Genomic DNA, 17,886 nt, shown 5'->3' on the forward strand with positions numbered 1-17,886 from the left:
TTCCTCACAGAACAAAGCCCTTCAGAGCTGCTGATCTCATTGTACAGTTCAGTAAATTCTGAATTATAAAACAACGGCACATTGATTCACAGGCGCAGTTTTCAGCAAGGCTTGGATTGGAAGACGACAAAGTAAGACAGCAGGATGACTCAGTCTGCGCTGGCAGTCGGTGCCAGCCACATCTGAGGCATATTAAATCCTCCGCAGTGGTCATCTGAAGTGAAATTACTGCCAGGTTTGTTTTGAGGCTCATTAAGCTGGCCCACACTGACTACTCATGGACAATCAGGTCAATGCAGTTGGCTGATACAACAGATGATAATGCATAACAGAAAAAAAAAACATTATAGTAACAATCCTGGCTTGAATATGCCACTTATAAATCCACTCAGCTGTAGGAGAAAGGCTTACACAGGGGGGGCAGACAGACAATGGCATTAGTGTTGGATGCTCATTAAGATAACAGCCTATCTGTGCGTGTGATCGGCCCGACTGACAATAAGATATGCTGAAGCCGCAGGCGTCAGGCCTCAGAGTCCGGAGGTAAGTGCTTGACACCAGCAGTCAGTCACAGAGACAGAAAGAAGGACTGATGGAGAGAATGGACCGCCTGGCCACCGGGTGAAAAAAAAAAAAGTGACAGGTAAAGTCACCCCGACACGCTTATTGACTGACTGAGACTGAGGATTATCTATGTAACAGGCTTTTAGGTAGCTGGAGGAGAAAACATGTGGAGATGGTGCAGCAGAAAGACAGAGACACTCACACACGCATGAACACGCTGTCTACACAAACACATTGAAAACTCAATTTGGTATTTCAACCCCAACTGCTTGTTCCCTAAACATGGAGGCTTTAAAAATGTGTTTTACTTTGCAACAGCAATGTTGAAAATCCTATCAAAGATTAAACATTTCCACGAACAAATGCTTCTTTTCCAGTTATTCATGTATAAACATAATTTCTCTCTTCACAAATACTACAAATGGAAACACAGAAACATTTTATATACACACAAAACATTTTTCGGTTTGCAAGTGGAGTATATGAGGTTATCCAGCTCTTTTATTCTAAAATCATTCATTAATATCATAATCTGAATTTCTATATAAATATGGAATTATTATACTAAAGAATATGCTTTAGTCTTCAACAAAGACCCTTCAATGCTCCTTAGAAATTCTTTGGTCTATGATTTGACGTTATTATCACTGGATCCTGGTGTAACTGTTGGACGAACCTATTTTTCCACTAAAAAGAGGATTTTTTTTCATATCTTTATCCAAGAGCGTGGTCTTTCAGTTTGAGAGCAGGACTTATTAATTTCACATTCTGTAATAATGTAAAAAACACGGATCCGTTAGACTCCTTCTCCTTTTTCTTCAAGCACACAGATGGGAAGCCGGCGTACAGCTGAGGAGGGTGGGAGAGCATGAACCCGGTTAAAGTAACCGCCCGTAAGGGACTCTCAAAGATATAAAGCTAACACACCCACAATGATGGGTATGAGAGAGAGCACAGGGAGAGCAAAATCTGAACATGAAATCAACGAGTCCTGCTCCCAAAGTCAAAAAACATGCTCTACAATTTAGAAATAAATTAATAAAAGAAACATAAAATATTATATACATTTTTTTTTCAAAAATATAAATATATAAGGAAAGAAAAAAGGTCTCTGTTCCAAAAACTGTTTCTTATTGGAATAACCTGATAGAAGATGTGGGCTGAAATAAAATCTGGTGCCTACCTTCTTAATATCTTGTTATAAATATGGTTAAGGAAATTACTTTCAAAATGATTCATTGATCTGACTCTAGAAGATTTACTTCATTTCTTTTAGTCTTGTCCCCGTTAAAGCTTTTGACAAGATATTTGTACATTTACTTTATAGCCTCTGAATTATTTTGTTTAGTTTGTTTTCTTACTCTCCAACCAAACAAAAGCAATACCATATAATTCATTTGATTGTGTTAATTTCTAAATCACATATTAACAAATCTAAACTATACGCCACTCTGTATTATTTTTGATTCAATAAAAAAATATGAAACAAATTCTAGTCTTTAGATATGAAAGTGATGAACTCTGAAAGTATGTTCCCAGTATGAGATTTTTGTGAGACATGAACTTTGTATGGCATCGACCCCTGGCTGTGTGTTGAATGTGTTGTGTGATTGTCCTGAACATTGTTGAATGTTGGATTTGTTAATAAAATAAATTAATGAATAAAATCAAAAACATTCAGCAGCTGAGTTTCTTACCTCGTAGTGGCGACTTCATGGCAGCTTCGATCATGCCCACCAGGAGCTGTAGGCTCTTGGGGTCTTGGGCCAGCCCGGAGGCGAAGGCGGCCAGAGCGTCGGCATGGCGACCAAGGTACTGAAGGGCAACACCCTGTCGGAAGTATGCCTGTGGAGGGAGAGAGGTAACAGAGTTAAAGAGTCATCACGGCTCCAGTGTAGCGCCACAGCATGGGGCTTTATACAAACACATTACCAGACACACTCATTTCACGCCATTTGCATTTTTTCCACACGAGTAGTTTTCGGAACATGGCACCTCTCTCCTTTGTATTCCCATAATAACTTGATCACTGGCTTTTTTTGTACTTGTTAATTGGATTATAAGTTTTACATAAATGCACATGTTACACTCTGGCTGGATGCGTTCTCAGGAGCAACCATTGTTTTTTCTATTCAATATTTTATTTTTCTGTTTGCTGCACACAAGTAGAGTGCTGGGATTTCTCTTTGGCTGTGTCAAGGAAAAAAAGTCAAGATGAAGAAAAATAGAATGAAAGAGGGATAGTCAAGTCTGTCTGTAGCCAAATAAAAGAACACCAATAAATACTTCAGATTGTGCATTCCTTTAGTCAGGACACGGTGGTAAAAAGATAACACAACTGGTCGGGCTCTGGTTTGCCGTAGTTTTGCATCTGATGTGTACTGGTGTCATGTGTTGGATAGGTGAATGGCTATTCAAGCAGGCAAACATGAAACACATTTGACATCCAGTAATTTATTCACAGAGCTGGAAAGTCACATTGTGCTAGTAAAAATAATTCAGCACAAGTGAGACATAAACTGCATGCGGCTGCTGACATACTGCATCTTTCTGTGGGAGACCCAAATGTTTTGGAGCATTCGTCAGATTGAAAGCTAAAACAGACGCTGTCCCTAGGATCCAAAGCTCCATCAATAACAGTGTTCTTTTTTCTCTTCTTCTTCAACATGTCTGTTTGGATACTCCAGAAAAAGTTTGTGAATCAGTATGTTTTTGTCTTGAGCCTGATCAGACAATAATCTGCTGTGAGTAGTTAAACCTGACTCTGGGCCAGTCTAACAACAGCAACAAAGAGAGATGGAACCAGATCCAGCTCATTGTCCTGAATCCAAAACACTAAATCCAAACAAGAGAAAGCAAACTGTCTCTTAGAATAGTCCGAGCTGTGTTTGTGTGTCAGAAACGCACAATTACAGGAGCGAGGCATGGGTGAAAATGAGGGATCAGCAGCGTGTTAGGCAAAGAAACGACAGACTGTCTGTCGAGCTAAGAGTCCTGACCCTACAGATTTGTGTGTTTGTCCATGTGTGTGTGTGTTTTTGCGTGTGTGAGGGGGCAGAAGTGAGTCTGGCCACTTCCTCACACTCACTCCACTTACAAGTTCCAAAAGTGACACTAGGGCCAATTTGCCATTAGTATCTAAGAGGCCTTTTCATTAGTCTTCTCTGTTAGCATGGCGAGGAAGTGAGGGAGGCGGGGAGGATTAAGGAAAATGAGACATGACATCGAATTTATAGAGACCAGTAATTAATTTTGCTTCCGTCCAAGCCCCCTGCTGACTACCAATCTCTCCAGACCTGCTGCCCTCCCTCAACATCTTTACCTCCCATCGCTTGCATCACAACTTCATTGAAAATGACGAGGACGGAGATTAGATTCAAAGCATTAACCTTTGTTCTAACACTGTTATGATATAAGGGGAGTGCAGGCCCGGGTTTCCGCTCAATATTAATTGCATCTAGTGGCAGTGGAGTTTGAGCGGGACGCACTGGCGGGAGCGGAGAGGCCCACAAACGTTTCGCCCAGGGGAACAAAAGACATTTAAAAGCATTTCTGCCTTTGATTAGATTTAGCCTACAATATGACTGCTCTCCCAGAGGTCTTTCTTTCATTGCCTTGAGCAGCGTGCCCTGACTGAGATGACCAGGACGAGAGAACAGATGAATAAAAATAAAGCTCCCCTCAAAGAAAAATTGGAATCTTCTTTAATCCTTTTATTTTACCCTCTCCATTCCTGCTAAGGCTGACAGACGAGACAGTGCCGAGAGTGCATTAAAATACACATGCTTGAGAATAAATGCATAAAAAGAGAGTGCCACGGCAAAAACTGACTGAAGCAATGTGCCGTAGAACATAATACGTTTTTTTTTCTTCCATTATTCTCCCACTGCCTTCAGAACACATCATACTGTATATGTGGCTGCACACAGACATACACACAATATAACCACAGCTTTTGCATAATCCAACAAGTCAATTCAACCAGCTGCACACAGAACAGAGGGTTCACGTGCATTTACATAACAGTAGTTCATCCCTAAATCAGTACAACACTGACAGTGATGGGCTCCAGATAAACTGAGAATGAAATATTAGAGTGAAAGCCTATATAGCACCGAATACGTGCGTACAACACCGGCAGGTTGGCTATGCTATTGGCGAAGATTTTGCTACTCCAAAAAAATGTGTTTAAAAATTCACACTTAACAGGATCTTCTCTAAAAACACAGCAGCATCTGCTTAGAGCTGCTGCTACAGTGATTAGCACAGCCTCTAGCCACACAGAGAGAGGAACTGAGAGAGAGAAATGAGAGAGGTAAAGGGGGGAAGAGAAGGAAAGAGAAGGCTCCACAGATTAACTCTGCCCCGTCATCAGTAATAGATAAACAACTTGTGTGGTACAAGTCAGAGCTTAATCTTTCAGGCAAAAACTATCTCCACAAACAGGATGCATATTCGAGAATTACTCATCCGAAGGCGAAATTCTCACACAGCACAGGTCCTTCTGATTCGTGATGCATCTGTTAGGCATCTTGTTCAACATGACATCCACAAACTAAGACTTCTAATGATGTGTTTTGCCTGAAATTCTATCTGGGCTTAATTATTGAAACGTCCCGCATATTCGCCCCCCATCTGCTTAATGCAGCAATGTGCTGATGCCACAGAAGAGTGGATCGTGTGGGAAGGTGTGTCGTTCGCACCCGTGGGTAAATTCTAGCGGTGCATATGATGCGCATGCGTGTCAGCACATGTGTGTTTATGTATATGTGTGTGTGTGTGTGTGTGTGTGTGTGTGTGTGTGAGAGAGAGTAAAAGTGAGAAGGAGCAAAACAGAGAGGCTTGAAGAGACGTACGATTAAGAGAGAGGATAAAAGCTTTTCTTGTTTCTCTAACATTTTAATATTTCATGAATGCTTGTTTGATGTAGCTTTAAATATTCATGTTTTTATGCTTAGGAGGAAGAGGGAAATGATGCAAAAAAAAGTTATTCACTCCGGTACACTGCTACACACTATGGGGACCCGACATTCTCTGCGCACATATGCACCAACAAGCTCATGTACATCACAGCTGCATTTGCTCTCTTTCTCTCTAACAAGACACTTACAATGAAACATGGACAATTTTCTCCTAGTGACAGCTCTGTTGTTCACAATAAGAGCCACAGTCGGAGCAGCTGAACAGAAAGTTGACAAGATTAAGACTGGGAGTTTGGAGGCTGCTTTCCTATTAGCAGATTAATGCCTCAGCATATGTCCTTGCCCCCTCTTCAGTGCACTGTAGCCCCAGGGGTGTCCTAAGCCCCTGGGAGCATGTCTGTGTTTGCACTTGTCTATCCGTGTTCGAAATCTGGGTCTAACAGGCTTAAAGGAGGGATTCACTTAAAGTATATTTGAGGAATGGAGGTATGGAGATGAGGAATGGGGGTATGGTTCAATGTGGATGTACTGTCAGTTGCATCTCAATGCCTGTTGTGTCTGGCAATGACTAACAACTGACAATAAAATGTTTCGTAATCTAGCTTCTTAAAAGAGAATACACACTGAAAATAACAGTGTCTTCCCCAGAAATACCATGTTTGGTCAACAAGTTGTTGAACATTTCCAGCTCACTTCATTTCCCTGGTCTCCACCATCAAATCTATGTAGCGCTTCCAAAATAAAATGCTTGCTAAATAATGTGTTATGCGTTTGTTTACCTGATTCTGGATCTGTCATTTTCAGCAATAAATCAAATTGCCAAGGTAATTTGTAAATGCTTTGTATCAAGGGCACTGGAGCTGGAAACCCGCCCATGTAGTCAGGTTGTTTACAGACAGTTGAAGCTGTTTTGTGCCACACATTCAGAGCTGTAAAATCCCAACCACGATGATGTCTCTCTAAACAGACAACATAACTCCTCGCCCTCAATGCAGGCGGCCTGTCATCGAACCGAGCGCTCCAGCTTTGCTCCAGTAGCCTAAAGCCTTGTGCGGCTTGCTGTGCCCTGAACAGTGATCAGCAATAATAGAGATGCTCTCAAATGTGAAAATCAATAGAAGCAGTGTAAGCTCCATTTAGACCGTGCCACACCTTTCACTGCAATAGTGTGTTTGGGATACGCCTTCTGCAGATGGTTTCTGGACGCCCACTGGGCAGTTGGTGCCAGCACGACGACTCTGAACAGAGCCCCGCTGGCGACATAATGGAACCCAAATCAGACCATCAAGCAGGGACAGCAGGCTGCAAATTCAATGCACATACACACAAAAAATACCAACTGAAGAAAAACACATCAATAACTCCTCAAGAAAACCATCCATCTATCCACAGCAAACGTGTATTATTCCAAATCAACCCTCCACACAGGCCAGGGGGCTGGGATCAGATTAATACTAATGGTGGGACCTGAACAAAGGGATTGCTGCTTCTCTTTCCTCTGTCTCTTTAAATATAGTTGTTGCCTGGTTTTCAGTGTGACCCAGAAATGTCATGTGTTGACCAGGGTTTAAGACATGTGCCTCCGCCATCACTTGTAGTCTCTTCTAATACACTTTCAAGGTGACACAAACACGATTCACAGGGTACACAAAATGTCAACTGCTTAATTTAATATCCAGGGATAACTGTCGGCCATGAGAAATTAGCTCAGAGTACAGCTAAAGAAAAAAAATACTGAATCGAATGATTGCTGCTTCGAACCTTCTGCCCTTCAACTTGACAAGCTGAAAGCCACAACACAGCACAATGGAGAACTCTTTAATTAAATCTATTTCTGAAGCCAAATCTATGAGTTTCAATTCATCTTCCTGCATCTCCCTGCAGGTACGGATCTCTTTCCCCCAGGACCCAAGAGGTCTGAGGTCACTTCTCACTGGGGGCGGCAGTGGGGACATTACAGCTGATTTGGGCCAAACATAAACCTCTGGCCCCGGGGTCACAGGGACAGAATCATGACACAGCTGCCTGTCTATAACCATCTCCCCAATCTAATAAGACCAAACCCTAAACCAGCAAATAACCCTGACCTACATCGATCAACTGTGTGCTCATCTGTGCGTGTGTGTGTGTATGTGTGTGTGTTGTGTCAGTAAGAAAAACCAGTGACAGCCTCATTTTTCCTCACAGTGAGTGAGAGACCTCTGCCTTAATCTAGCTAATCGATGAAAAATGTTGCTTTTTCAGGATTTTGTTTTTGCCTCATATGCTTATTTGGAGGCCGTTTGCACAACAAGACCACTCAAGTCTACAGTGATTTTATGTTAACAACATAAGCCACATCAAAGGTGCATGTTAAGCACTTATGCAAGTCAAATTGAGGCAACTTACAATCTGCATGTAGGTAGACGCAGTAAAATATTTATGATGCATTGATGTATTCCTCCCTAAGGGCGTTGTAGACTGTGGTGATTGCTGTTCCATCCAAAGCCCTTAATTAGCCCATTAGATTAGATGCCTTTAATGAGAGCAAATTAAACTGATCATTCTTTGTGGAACCGGCAATTAAAGGGTAAATGTTTCATTATTCCGTGAATGGCGACAATAAAACCCAGGTAAAACCCAGGTTGCAAGGTAGAGCCCTCAGTGTGAAAGACGTAGTACTCTCTCGCGGCTGTGAGGAATCGATTAGCAAACTCACATCAAACTGGCAGCCAGCGCAGGACTTCAGATTGGAAAAGGTCATTGTCAGGTATGTGGAATCAATGCTGAGCACTCTGTATTCACTGTGTCTCGCATTATCTGGCTGGGGGAGGGTTTAACGTTTTCTAAAAACAATTACCAAAAGACAGAGAGAACCTTCAATGAAGAAGGTCAGGGCTTGTGATCGGGGAAGTGTCATGTGGTGAACATCTATTGTGACAGTCAGTGAAAAAGAAGATCAAACTGATATTGTTCATTTATCCCAAACAGATGAAACAGCACAATAGCGGCAAGCTGTGGGGTTGTGACATGCTGTCACAATACACTGTTTAGAACAGAGTTCAATTTTCTTTCTGCTACATAAGTATCCAGCAGAAATGTCGCTTTTCACAGAAGAAACAAACCGATGGAAAGCGATTGACCGGCAAAACTGCAAAATGCCCGTAGCTCATTCCACACATTAATTCCAATGTTAGGAAAACCATGTCACACTCCACTGCTATGATTTATAGCACAATTTGTCACATGGATGCAGATAGCATACTCAGATTCTTATTAGCATCTTAAGAGTGTTGAGATGCGAGGCTGAGAGGGTCAGGGTGCTAAACAGATTTCCGTGCCCCTCTCAACTAGATCCTTGGCTCAGCTCTGGCTCAGCGTCGTGCATAAACCCTGCAGCCACAGGGGTTGACTCTCAATTAAATTAGGCATTAATTACTTAAAGGGGCTTTAATCAATCAAGGCCAGATGGTGAACCTGAGAAAGAGAGCAAACTCTAGGCAAAACAAGTGCTTTCCATCCGGACCAGGCCAGAGCTGGCCATAGAAGGCTTTGATAGAAAATACCTACAAGAATAAAGCTTTCTATAACCAAAAAAGGGTTATCAAGCAAAGAGCTGCGATATCCACCGGATCTTTTATGTGTTAATTGTCATAAGTGAACCTCTCAATTATTAAAACTCATGTAATTCAAAAGTTCGACAAAAAAGCACTTGCTGAAATAAAAAATTTAAATTAAAAATTGAAGTCCTGATTATTGAATATTGAATGAGCAGCCCCGACCATATGTGTCCCTGATGTGTGTAGCCCCACTGTGATGACAGAGGAGGCTACTTGGCCCTGGTCCTGTGCTCTCCTGGCCTGAGGCGCCACATCCTCTTCGATCTTCATTTGTACTCCCTTAATTGGCTTTGACAGTGAACTCAAGCATGCCTGAAAAATACACTCTCCTGAGTAAACACTGGCTGATAGACACATGTTCTCAACATGGGAAACCAAACATCTCCATTAAGCATTACAATGGGTAGTCACGTCCAACTGACCCCCTCTCAGCACCTTCTCAACACATGACACTCTGAGCTTCACATCTCAAATGACGGATTGAGTTTCTAATGGGAGGCTGTGAAGCACAAACCATTTCATTTGCACAAACTGAAATATGTTCAATCTGTCCTTCTCTGAGGAGTTCCAAGATCCCAAAGAGACCAAGTCCACCAAGTCATTACCCCATGACACCGTCACACAGAAGATACAGCTCCTTGTCAGTGTCAACACTTGAGTTTGGTTCATTAGGTTGCTCTAGCCTTATTTGGAAGTTGCTTCATCAGATAAGAGTCAGCACAGTACAGGCAGTCTGACAGTGTGGTTTGTTCAGAGCTGCCCTGCAACACTTCAAAAGACACAAAGTCAGCCCTTTATGGACGACTCTAAGGAAAAGGATGGCACGAGCCCTGCTGCTTTTGATACGGCCAGTAAGGAGTCATACATGATTGAGTAGAGGCAAGCTGAATCACAGATGAGGTGCTGAAAGGCTGAGAGCTGAGGAGAAGAGGGACAGGGTGAGGAAAGACAATGGGGATGTAGCCCAAAGGGTTAGACATATACTGAAACCATGGAGGAGGTGGAGAGACAGAGAGAAATAAAGGTTAACACATAAAGGAGATGCCTCTTGCTATTCCTCACTTGTGTACCGTACATGTCTATTGCCATCCCGGCTATCAGAGCTCTTTATTGCATATGACCTGTTTCTCCTTCCAATCTCCCAGTTTACCAGCCGCATCAGTATACAAGGCTGTTGTAGCTGCAGCGCCAATGCTTTGCCATGCTTGTGCATGCAGAAATCTCCCCAGCGATTACCAGATAAATGCACTTCAATTCAGTACACATGCGGTGCGGGTTTATATATAGACTCGCTAATTCCCCCGCGGCCACACTGCAATATGAACTCCATGCTGCACCAATTTAAGTGTGTGATGAGTCCCACGTGGACAGGCTCCTCTGCTTATCATATATATGACATGCTCTGTACATTGCAAGGCCAGAGAAAATATCAGAGGCTGGAAAAGTAGGATTATGGGTGTACCACTGTGGATTTTTCATTATTAATGAGGAGAGTAATTTTCAGGGCCTCTTTCCTATTGAGAATTATTGGTCAATTTGATATGTAGTTGAGCCGAAGCCTATTACCCATTTTCACAGGAGATATATCACACTCACAGAGGAAGAACACCTGCATGGTATCATACCATTTTAATAAGCACAATACTGCTAATGCACATTTTAGTAACAAGTACTCACTATTTTATCCTGCACTCCTCACAGTCAACTCCCATAATAGAGCTAATTGGCAGAGTTCTCCTGAAAGGAGGTGTCTGCCTCTGATAACACTGAGTGGTCCAGTAGCACATCTGCACAGACTCTGTGTTCGCTCATTAAACAGCAAGTTCCCTCAGCGTTCTTTGGCCATCACCATGCATCATTAATTGTGTCCGCCTGCTTATCACGTTAGCTGTGTTTCCCTGGCTTTGATATCTATCTCTACTGTATGCATGCTGCGTGACTTGATGGCCTGTCCAGTAATAAGATGAAGTGAACATACTGTTTTACAAGTGCAGTGCCTAAGGCTCTCACTATGTTGACAGCAGTAGGCGATTTGTAGGGGGATAGGGGGGATGCCCCTTTAAACCAAAATGACCAAAAAACATCTGCCCTGATAACCTGAAAATTCTGCAATCCCCTGTCAGCCATCATATCCCCTATAAGAGGGAGGGCTGCTAAATAAGTCATACAGTTAATTTTTTTTTTGAAACAGAATGGCAAAAAAGAACAGGAAGGAAGCACTTTTTGTGTCCCTCCACCTCCCACACAAACATAGTGACACAAATCTAAATCTAATCAGCAGCAGCAGAAATTCTACCCACGTCAGAGGCCGTTAAAACATCCATAAAGGTTTTACTGTCTTCTACAGGTAGGCAGGATTCAGCATTGACTTGCTTTGCGCTTTCACATGACAAGCATATGGTTGTGGTTCTTTCAGGGGTGTCCGCCCCCCCGGAAAAATTAACAAATCACCTGTTGGTTGAAAGGTCTACCATTTTGGTGTCCATGTAAAATTTCCGCATGGGGACAATAAAGCATATGTCCAAATCTAAATCCATCTTCCTTAGCACCTGTCGAAGCTTTATATCATAAAAAAGTAAAATATGTTAATTGAAACTCCTCTGGCAACTGGCCTCAACATGAAAGCACCACACCATCAGAAAGCAAACAAACACACACACACACACACACACACACACACACACACACAGCGAGCCAAATAAAGACACTTGCTCTGAGCTATGAGTCATACTGTGGGTGCCAAAAATCAATGGGGCTCGCTGCACCCAGCTGGCTATAGTTGCAGAATGTATTAATTTTCTCATTTAGAAATAAACATATACAAATAGATTAATGGTGTTTGATCAGCTTGGCAGAGCGATGGCAATTAGTATGCATGGGTGGCAGGAGGCATGATGTATGATTTTTGTATGTGCTTAGCGCATGTGGCAGCTCTTAAAAATGAGTTTAAATGAGTAGGAATGATAACCCATTTCAAAAATATATTCATAAGCACTATAGCTTCCAAGGAGAAGGTTGTATTAGGAGGAAAAGAGTTAGCGATGCAGGGGAAGAAAAAAGGAGGGGGGGAGCACAGTGGAGACATGGGAGCTAAGAGAGAGGGAGCACAAGCGTATAGGACCAGGGTGAGGGGAAAGCAGCCCTCATTTCATACTACACAGAGTTTGGCAATTACTGGTGACAGGGGCTCGCACCAAGATGGGGAAAAGATTGATCCGGACAAGCAAGACTCTGTTTGCTTTGTTAAAAGTAATTAATCACCGTGGCCACAGAGGAACGGTGCCCTGAGTGTCTGAGTGTGTCGGTTTGTCTGTGTGTTTAGCCATATGTGAATACAAGTGCATACCGCACACATGTCCCAGCATACATTTCAGCAAACATGTCCGAAACATCTGAAGTGAGAGAAGAGGAGGAGGTGATAGTGAAGAGGAGAAATTGGGGAAAATAAAAAAAGAAGTAGGAATGTAGGAAAAAGGGAAGGATGTGAGGAATATGAGTACACTGCACCCATTTATTCACACCCATGCCCTACAGAGAACCTGCAGAGCAATCCATCATAAGAGCCCAATCCACACCCACTGAGCAGAGAACTACAGTAAACTGTGGATAAAGGAGGCAGACAGGGGGGGAAATAAGGAGGAATTCTCCTTCTTTCACCTTCACTTTACTCTGAGTGAAATGAAGGTGTTACATCTTCTGCTGCAGGCAACTTACACCTCCTTAATATCTAACAACATTTGCTCTATTTTACACGTCTCTCCCTCTCACTGAGTTTCTTCTCTCTAAAATGAAAAACAGAGTATTTTAGTGTAGTCCTCAAAACTAATTTTCCATCTATAAGATTTTAATTGCTCATACAACCAGATTTAATTAAAAAAAAAAAGTTCTTGTTTTTATCACCTTAGACACCCTAACTCCTTGTTATTACAGTGATTCTACAGATCCTGTGTAAACTCAAAGTTAATTCCTCTTCTCCTGCTGGACAGATATCGCGCTGTCAGACCAAGTGGATCATAATTATGCTTTAATTGTGTTTTGTTCTTGCAGCAAATATAAAAAAGCAAAGAGAGAAAAAAACTTAGACTGTGCCTACTGTACATCCCATTAGGTCACACACACACACACACAGCCCCGAAGCTTCCAGTACTTCGAACCACACTCCTCCTCCCCACCCTCCACACTGCAGTGATAACAACAGCAGGAGCCCAGGACCACAGCCCTGATCAATAAGACTACACACACACACACACACACACACACACACACACACACACACACACACACACGCGCGCACGCACAGGAAAGTCCAGTGATCCCACAGTAGCTGGGGGTGTTAGTGGAATGGGTGTCACTGGGACTGTGGGAAAATTGGAAATGAAATTGTGAAATCACGAGTGTAGTAGAGAAAAAAAAAAGATAGAAGGTGAAGAGAATACTATGGGTGTACTCCAGTGTCATATTTCTAGCCCTGAGCTAGAGAGTTGGAAGGGCAGCAGCTGCAGCAGAGAAATGGCCAAAGCTTTGAGAAAGCGCTCATTGAAGTGTTGGCTGTGCAGCCGCAGGCCATGACACTAATAGAAACAGAAGCCAAGGACCTATCTGTGTCAGTGCCTCAGCTGAGCAGAATACTAAATCCCCCCCGTGCTAATGATTACCCCGAGCAAGGTGCAGGTCCTCAACAGCACTTTGCAAATCACCAAACCTGCAAATTCAAATTAGCACATTGTCTGGGCCTGCAGGTCTCCACTCGCAGCTCTGTGGTGCAATATACCTCGAGGACTCCGTTTGGCTAATAAGAGAGATGATTATCGGCCAAACACTGAAGGCTTTGTGTCTCCACACTGCGCTCCTTGCATCTCTGTAATGATGCAACAGTTTGCCTGAGAAGCCCCAGCCTGTAGGGTTGAGGGTGGGGGGTTAGGAATACATGTGGCATGATAAATGGTGAGAAGGTCAGAAGACCCCCCCATTCTCCATCTCGGGTGTATGAATTACCTATCAGGCTACCCAGGGAGTGATGATCCTAGTCGATGTAGCCAGCCCAGCCACCATCATTTACTGAGCCACTAGCCAGACCCTGCCATAATTTACACACACACACACACACACACACACACACACACACACACACACACACACACACACACACACACACACACACACACACACACCCTCTGGACCATTTAAGGACGACTCACTCTCATAACTTATTATTGGGCGCCACTGTGTGTGAGTGATGTTCTATTACTTAGGTACAATACAGATATTGGGGCAAATTATATCACGCTTACTGTGGTAATTATAAAAGATGAGCAGAGGGTCCGTGCTATCACATCTGCTACATTTAATACTCTGCCCATATAAGTCTTAAAATGTCGGCGCACAACAAATGCACAGTTACACACTTATCTGTTATATTTTATTTTTTTACATATATACCCCTTTCTACAAAATGTGGTGCGTGTCGTGTGCTGGGATGTTGCTGCACAACAGCAGATTTCCTAACACTATCCTTCCTGTATCATCTATCATGTTGTGGCATTAAGATAACATCCTGCGTTCAGCCATCTTCTAGTGCTACTCTATGAATAAACTTTCTAATATCAGCCAGTGATGGCTCATTATGCTGTTCTATCATGCTGGGCCTCTTTTAAAGTGTTTTCTCTCTTGGGTAAAAGAAAAAAAAAAACTACACACGCTCCTGCTTTTTCCATGGTGCTGGATTAAGCATCCTGTTTTAAACATTTTTCTGCTGCTTTTTCCCTAGAGCCTGTGGAGATGAATAGAGCTTTGGAGTGTTGTGAGATAATTTCATTCAACCTGTAGTGCTTCATGTTCCCCTAAGGGAGTTTCCCTTCCTCTGTCAGGGGTCTGAAAGCTAAACAACCCCGAGCAGAGGGCCAGGAAACCACTCATCTACTGTGCAAACATGGTAAGCACAGATATGGTGCAGCAGCATGCTGTTTACAAGCAGCTAGATCACTCCAGATCATTCTCTGAAGAGGTCTGATGAAGATATGTTCATATACAGCAATAACATTATACATCAGGTTCAGAGATGCTCAGAACTTTCTTATAGATCAAAGTAAAGATACACGTGTAAAATAAATGTTATGTTGGAACTACAGCTTAAAATACTAATTATGACAAATAGCTGCTGAAATAAACATCAGGTTTAATGTTTTTTTTACTTCATGGAAATATAAACCAATACTTGGGTTAAAGGAGAAGATAAAAATAATATCTCTGGTGCAGTCCCCACTTTCAACTTGCCTGTTTGGAATGGGCTGATTGCTTATCCTATATGGTAATGCCGGTTACAGCTTTCTTTCTGAAACTGAAACAGTGACCACAGAACCCTGAAACTGCGGCACAAAGAGCTGTTCACCTTCTGATTCAAAGTTTAATAAAGCTTGAATCAGTACACAGAACACAGAACTGGAGGATCAATTGTTGTTGCCATTCATCAACAACATCACTAAAGCTTATGAGTCCCAGCTGGTGCAACTATTAAAATTTTATAAATCACGTGTATCACGTGTCTAAATCGCACCATATTCAATACTCCCTTGGCCCCTTTACGAAACACACAGCAAGTTAGAAAACGATGAAATGAACGGTTTTCAATATTTACTTATATATTCCACATACTGACACAGATTTCAGATTTCTGAAATAAGTATAGATTAAGTCCAGTATAAAGCAGAAGCATCTGTTAAAATCCTCTGCATCAAACACTACAAGACAACTTCATACCACAACTATGCAACTTGTGTGGACGTATTTAAATGTGTGCATGTGCATGCTCCCAGTTTATCAGTGAGTCGTCTTATTGAACCATCGCCTGGAGAGACCAGAGTAATTACTCAGTCCCTCACAACCCCTTTTGGACGTTGGGCAGGATTCGATGTGCTGCTTCAAATGTCACACACCTTAGTTGGCAATTAAGCACCACTTTCTCTCATTCTCTGTTTTAATGGGCTTCCTCTACTGAAAATAGAAACTGTGAGGTGTTCTCATATCACATTACTCAAAGGGTACTGTGATTTTATAGAGCATAATTTGCAGGTATTCACAGGTTATTATGGTCAATTAGTGCAAGGGGATATAATTGATTGTTGATAATTTAACATTCACCAGGAGGTACGAATGGTACATTGCATTTTCTATTTGATTGGCATTAGTAAGCTGTAAAACTTTCTACTGCAAAAAGAGTCTTAAGTCTCATTCAATCGTTGTTTTCCAATAAATCATGTTAGTTTTAAAAGAAATCAATCCATCCATCAGCTATACTGCTTTTTTGAGGGTAGTGGAGGGAGTTGGAGCCAATCCCAGCTGACATTGGGCGAGACATGGGGTACACCCTGGACAGGTCGCCAGCGTATCGCAGGGCCAACATACAGAGCCAAAAAAACCTTCACATTCACATCTACAGGTCATTTAGAGTCTCTAAATAACCTAAACCCAATCTGAAAAACCCATACAGACATGGAGAGACCATGCAAACTCCACATTAAACTCCACCAGATTTCTTCCTGTGAGTGCTAACCACTAAACCACCAGCACATTTATAAATTTTAATGTTAACAATTTGTCGCCTAAATGGATTCAAAGGGTTATGAAACAATTGGGTCATTGCTGGAGACTTTGTTGCCAGAGCAGAAACATTAGGTGATTAATTGCCTACAACAAATCAAAACAGAAGGTCAGAGGTCAGCCACACTTAATGCAAAAACCATCTAGAGCAAAGTTTAACACCACTCTCCTGTCAATGCTCATTCAGTGAGACCTGAGTCACATCCACTCTCCTCTATTGAGGCTGTTCACCCCAGTGTCACCCTGCAATGTGTAAAGTCCAATTAATAGTGCTGTATATGCATGTGTGTCACAAAGGCAGCTGCGGTACCCCCCCCCCCCCCTTCTTCCCGGGCATGCCTGCAACGGGTGCTCAGTGTTTATGTCACCTCTTAATTGCATTTCCCCCATGGTAGAGGTATGGCTTTGTGCAGATGCCCCGAGGAAGAAAAAGAAGGTCAGGCTGCCAATTTGGAGCTGGCAAGTCTAAAGTAGCGGCAGCACTTAGTTTCGCTTGAGAAGAGAATGGAGAGCTGCTGCTCATCTATGGAAACCAGGACAAACAAAAGAGATAAGTGAAGGGGAAAGGAAGACAAATCTCCTCTCTCTGCTGTTGTGAGGCTCTGGGGGGAGTGACACCAGGCTTAAAGAGAAACCCCATGTTGCACAGCTACCTGTGAATGGACAGGGACAACACGGAAGGGAAGGATTTTCAAAAGGACAATATAAAGTCGCGTACCACTGAGAATATGCAAAACAAATACACCAGTATATCTCTAATAACCATTTACCCAGAGTGTTGTCACAGAGGAATGCCCATGTCTCTCTCAAAATAAGCATAGTTAGGTAAATATACTGATTCAGTACCTAACTGTCACAGCTCTGGCCTCGAAACACTTCAACTACATCAACAGTGAAGGTGATGCATCAAATGGCAGTTGGTACTAACTCTCTGTTCTTATTCTATGACCCTGACTTTATAAACATGACTGTGGAAGACCTAGAACTAACACTGGCTTTCAAAGTCACTTAAAGAACAAACAGGGAAGCTGAAGTAAATCATACTGGCACCTTATGATAAAATGTCATATAGCCCAGAGGCGTTTTCATCTGCCCGGGGTGATTAATGGATTTCACTGATCTGTTCCTGTTCAAGACGGGAATGCTCTGTAACCTTAAATAGATTTTCCTTTGCAGTGGAAATAAATTCCCCCCCGAAAACCTCA

The 17,886-nt window shown here is 42.4% G+C and overlaps 1 protein-coding gene across 5 annotated transcripts in view; it reads right to left on the reverse strand.

The window, feature by feature from the left end:
- The window catches only part of LOC109633643 (tetratricopeptide repeat protein 28-like), a 180,131-nt gene that overhangs the window by 66,775 nt on the left and 95,470 nt on the right, over positions 1-17,886 (reverse strand). For all 5 annotated transcript variants that reach the window (XM_069524037.1, XM_069524036.1, XM_069524035.1 and 2 more), the window contains one exon: positions 2,262-2,409. In XM_069524037.1, the coding sequence (XP_069380138.1) occupies positions 2,262-2,409 (148 nt within the window). The remainder of the gene's footprint in view (positions 1-2,261; positions 2,410-17,886) is intronic.

This window comes from Paralichthys olivaceus, chromosome 4 (assembly GCF_024713975.1).
Source record: "Paralichthys olivaceus isolate ysfri-2021 chromosome 4, ASM2471397v2, whole genome shotgun sequence".
Classification (NCBI taxonomy): Eukaryota; Metazoa; Chordata; class Actinopteri; order Pleuronectiformes; family Paralichthyidae; genus Paralichthys; species Paralichthys olivaceus.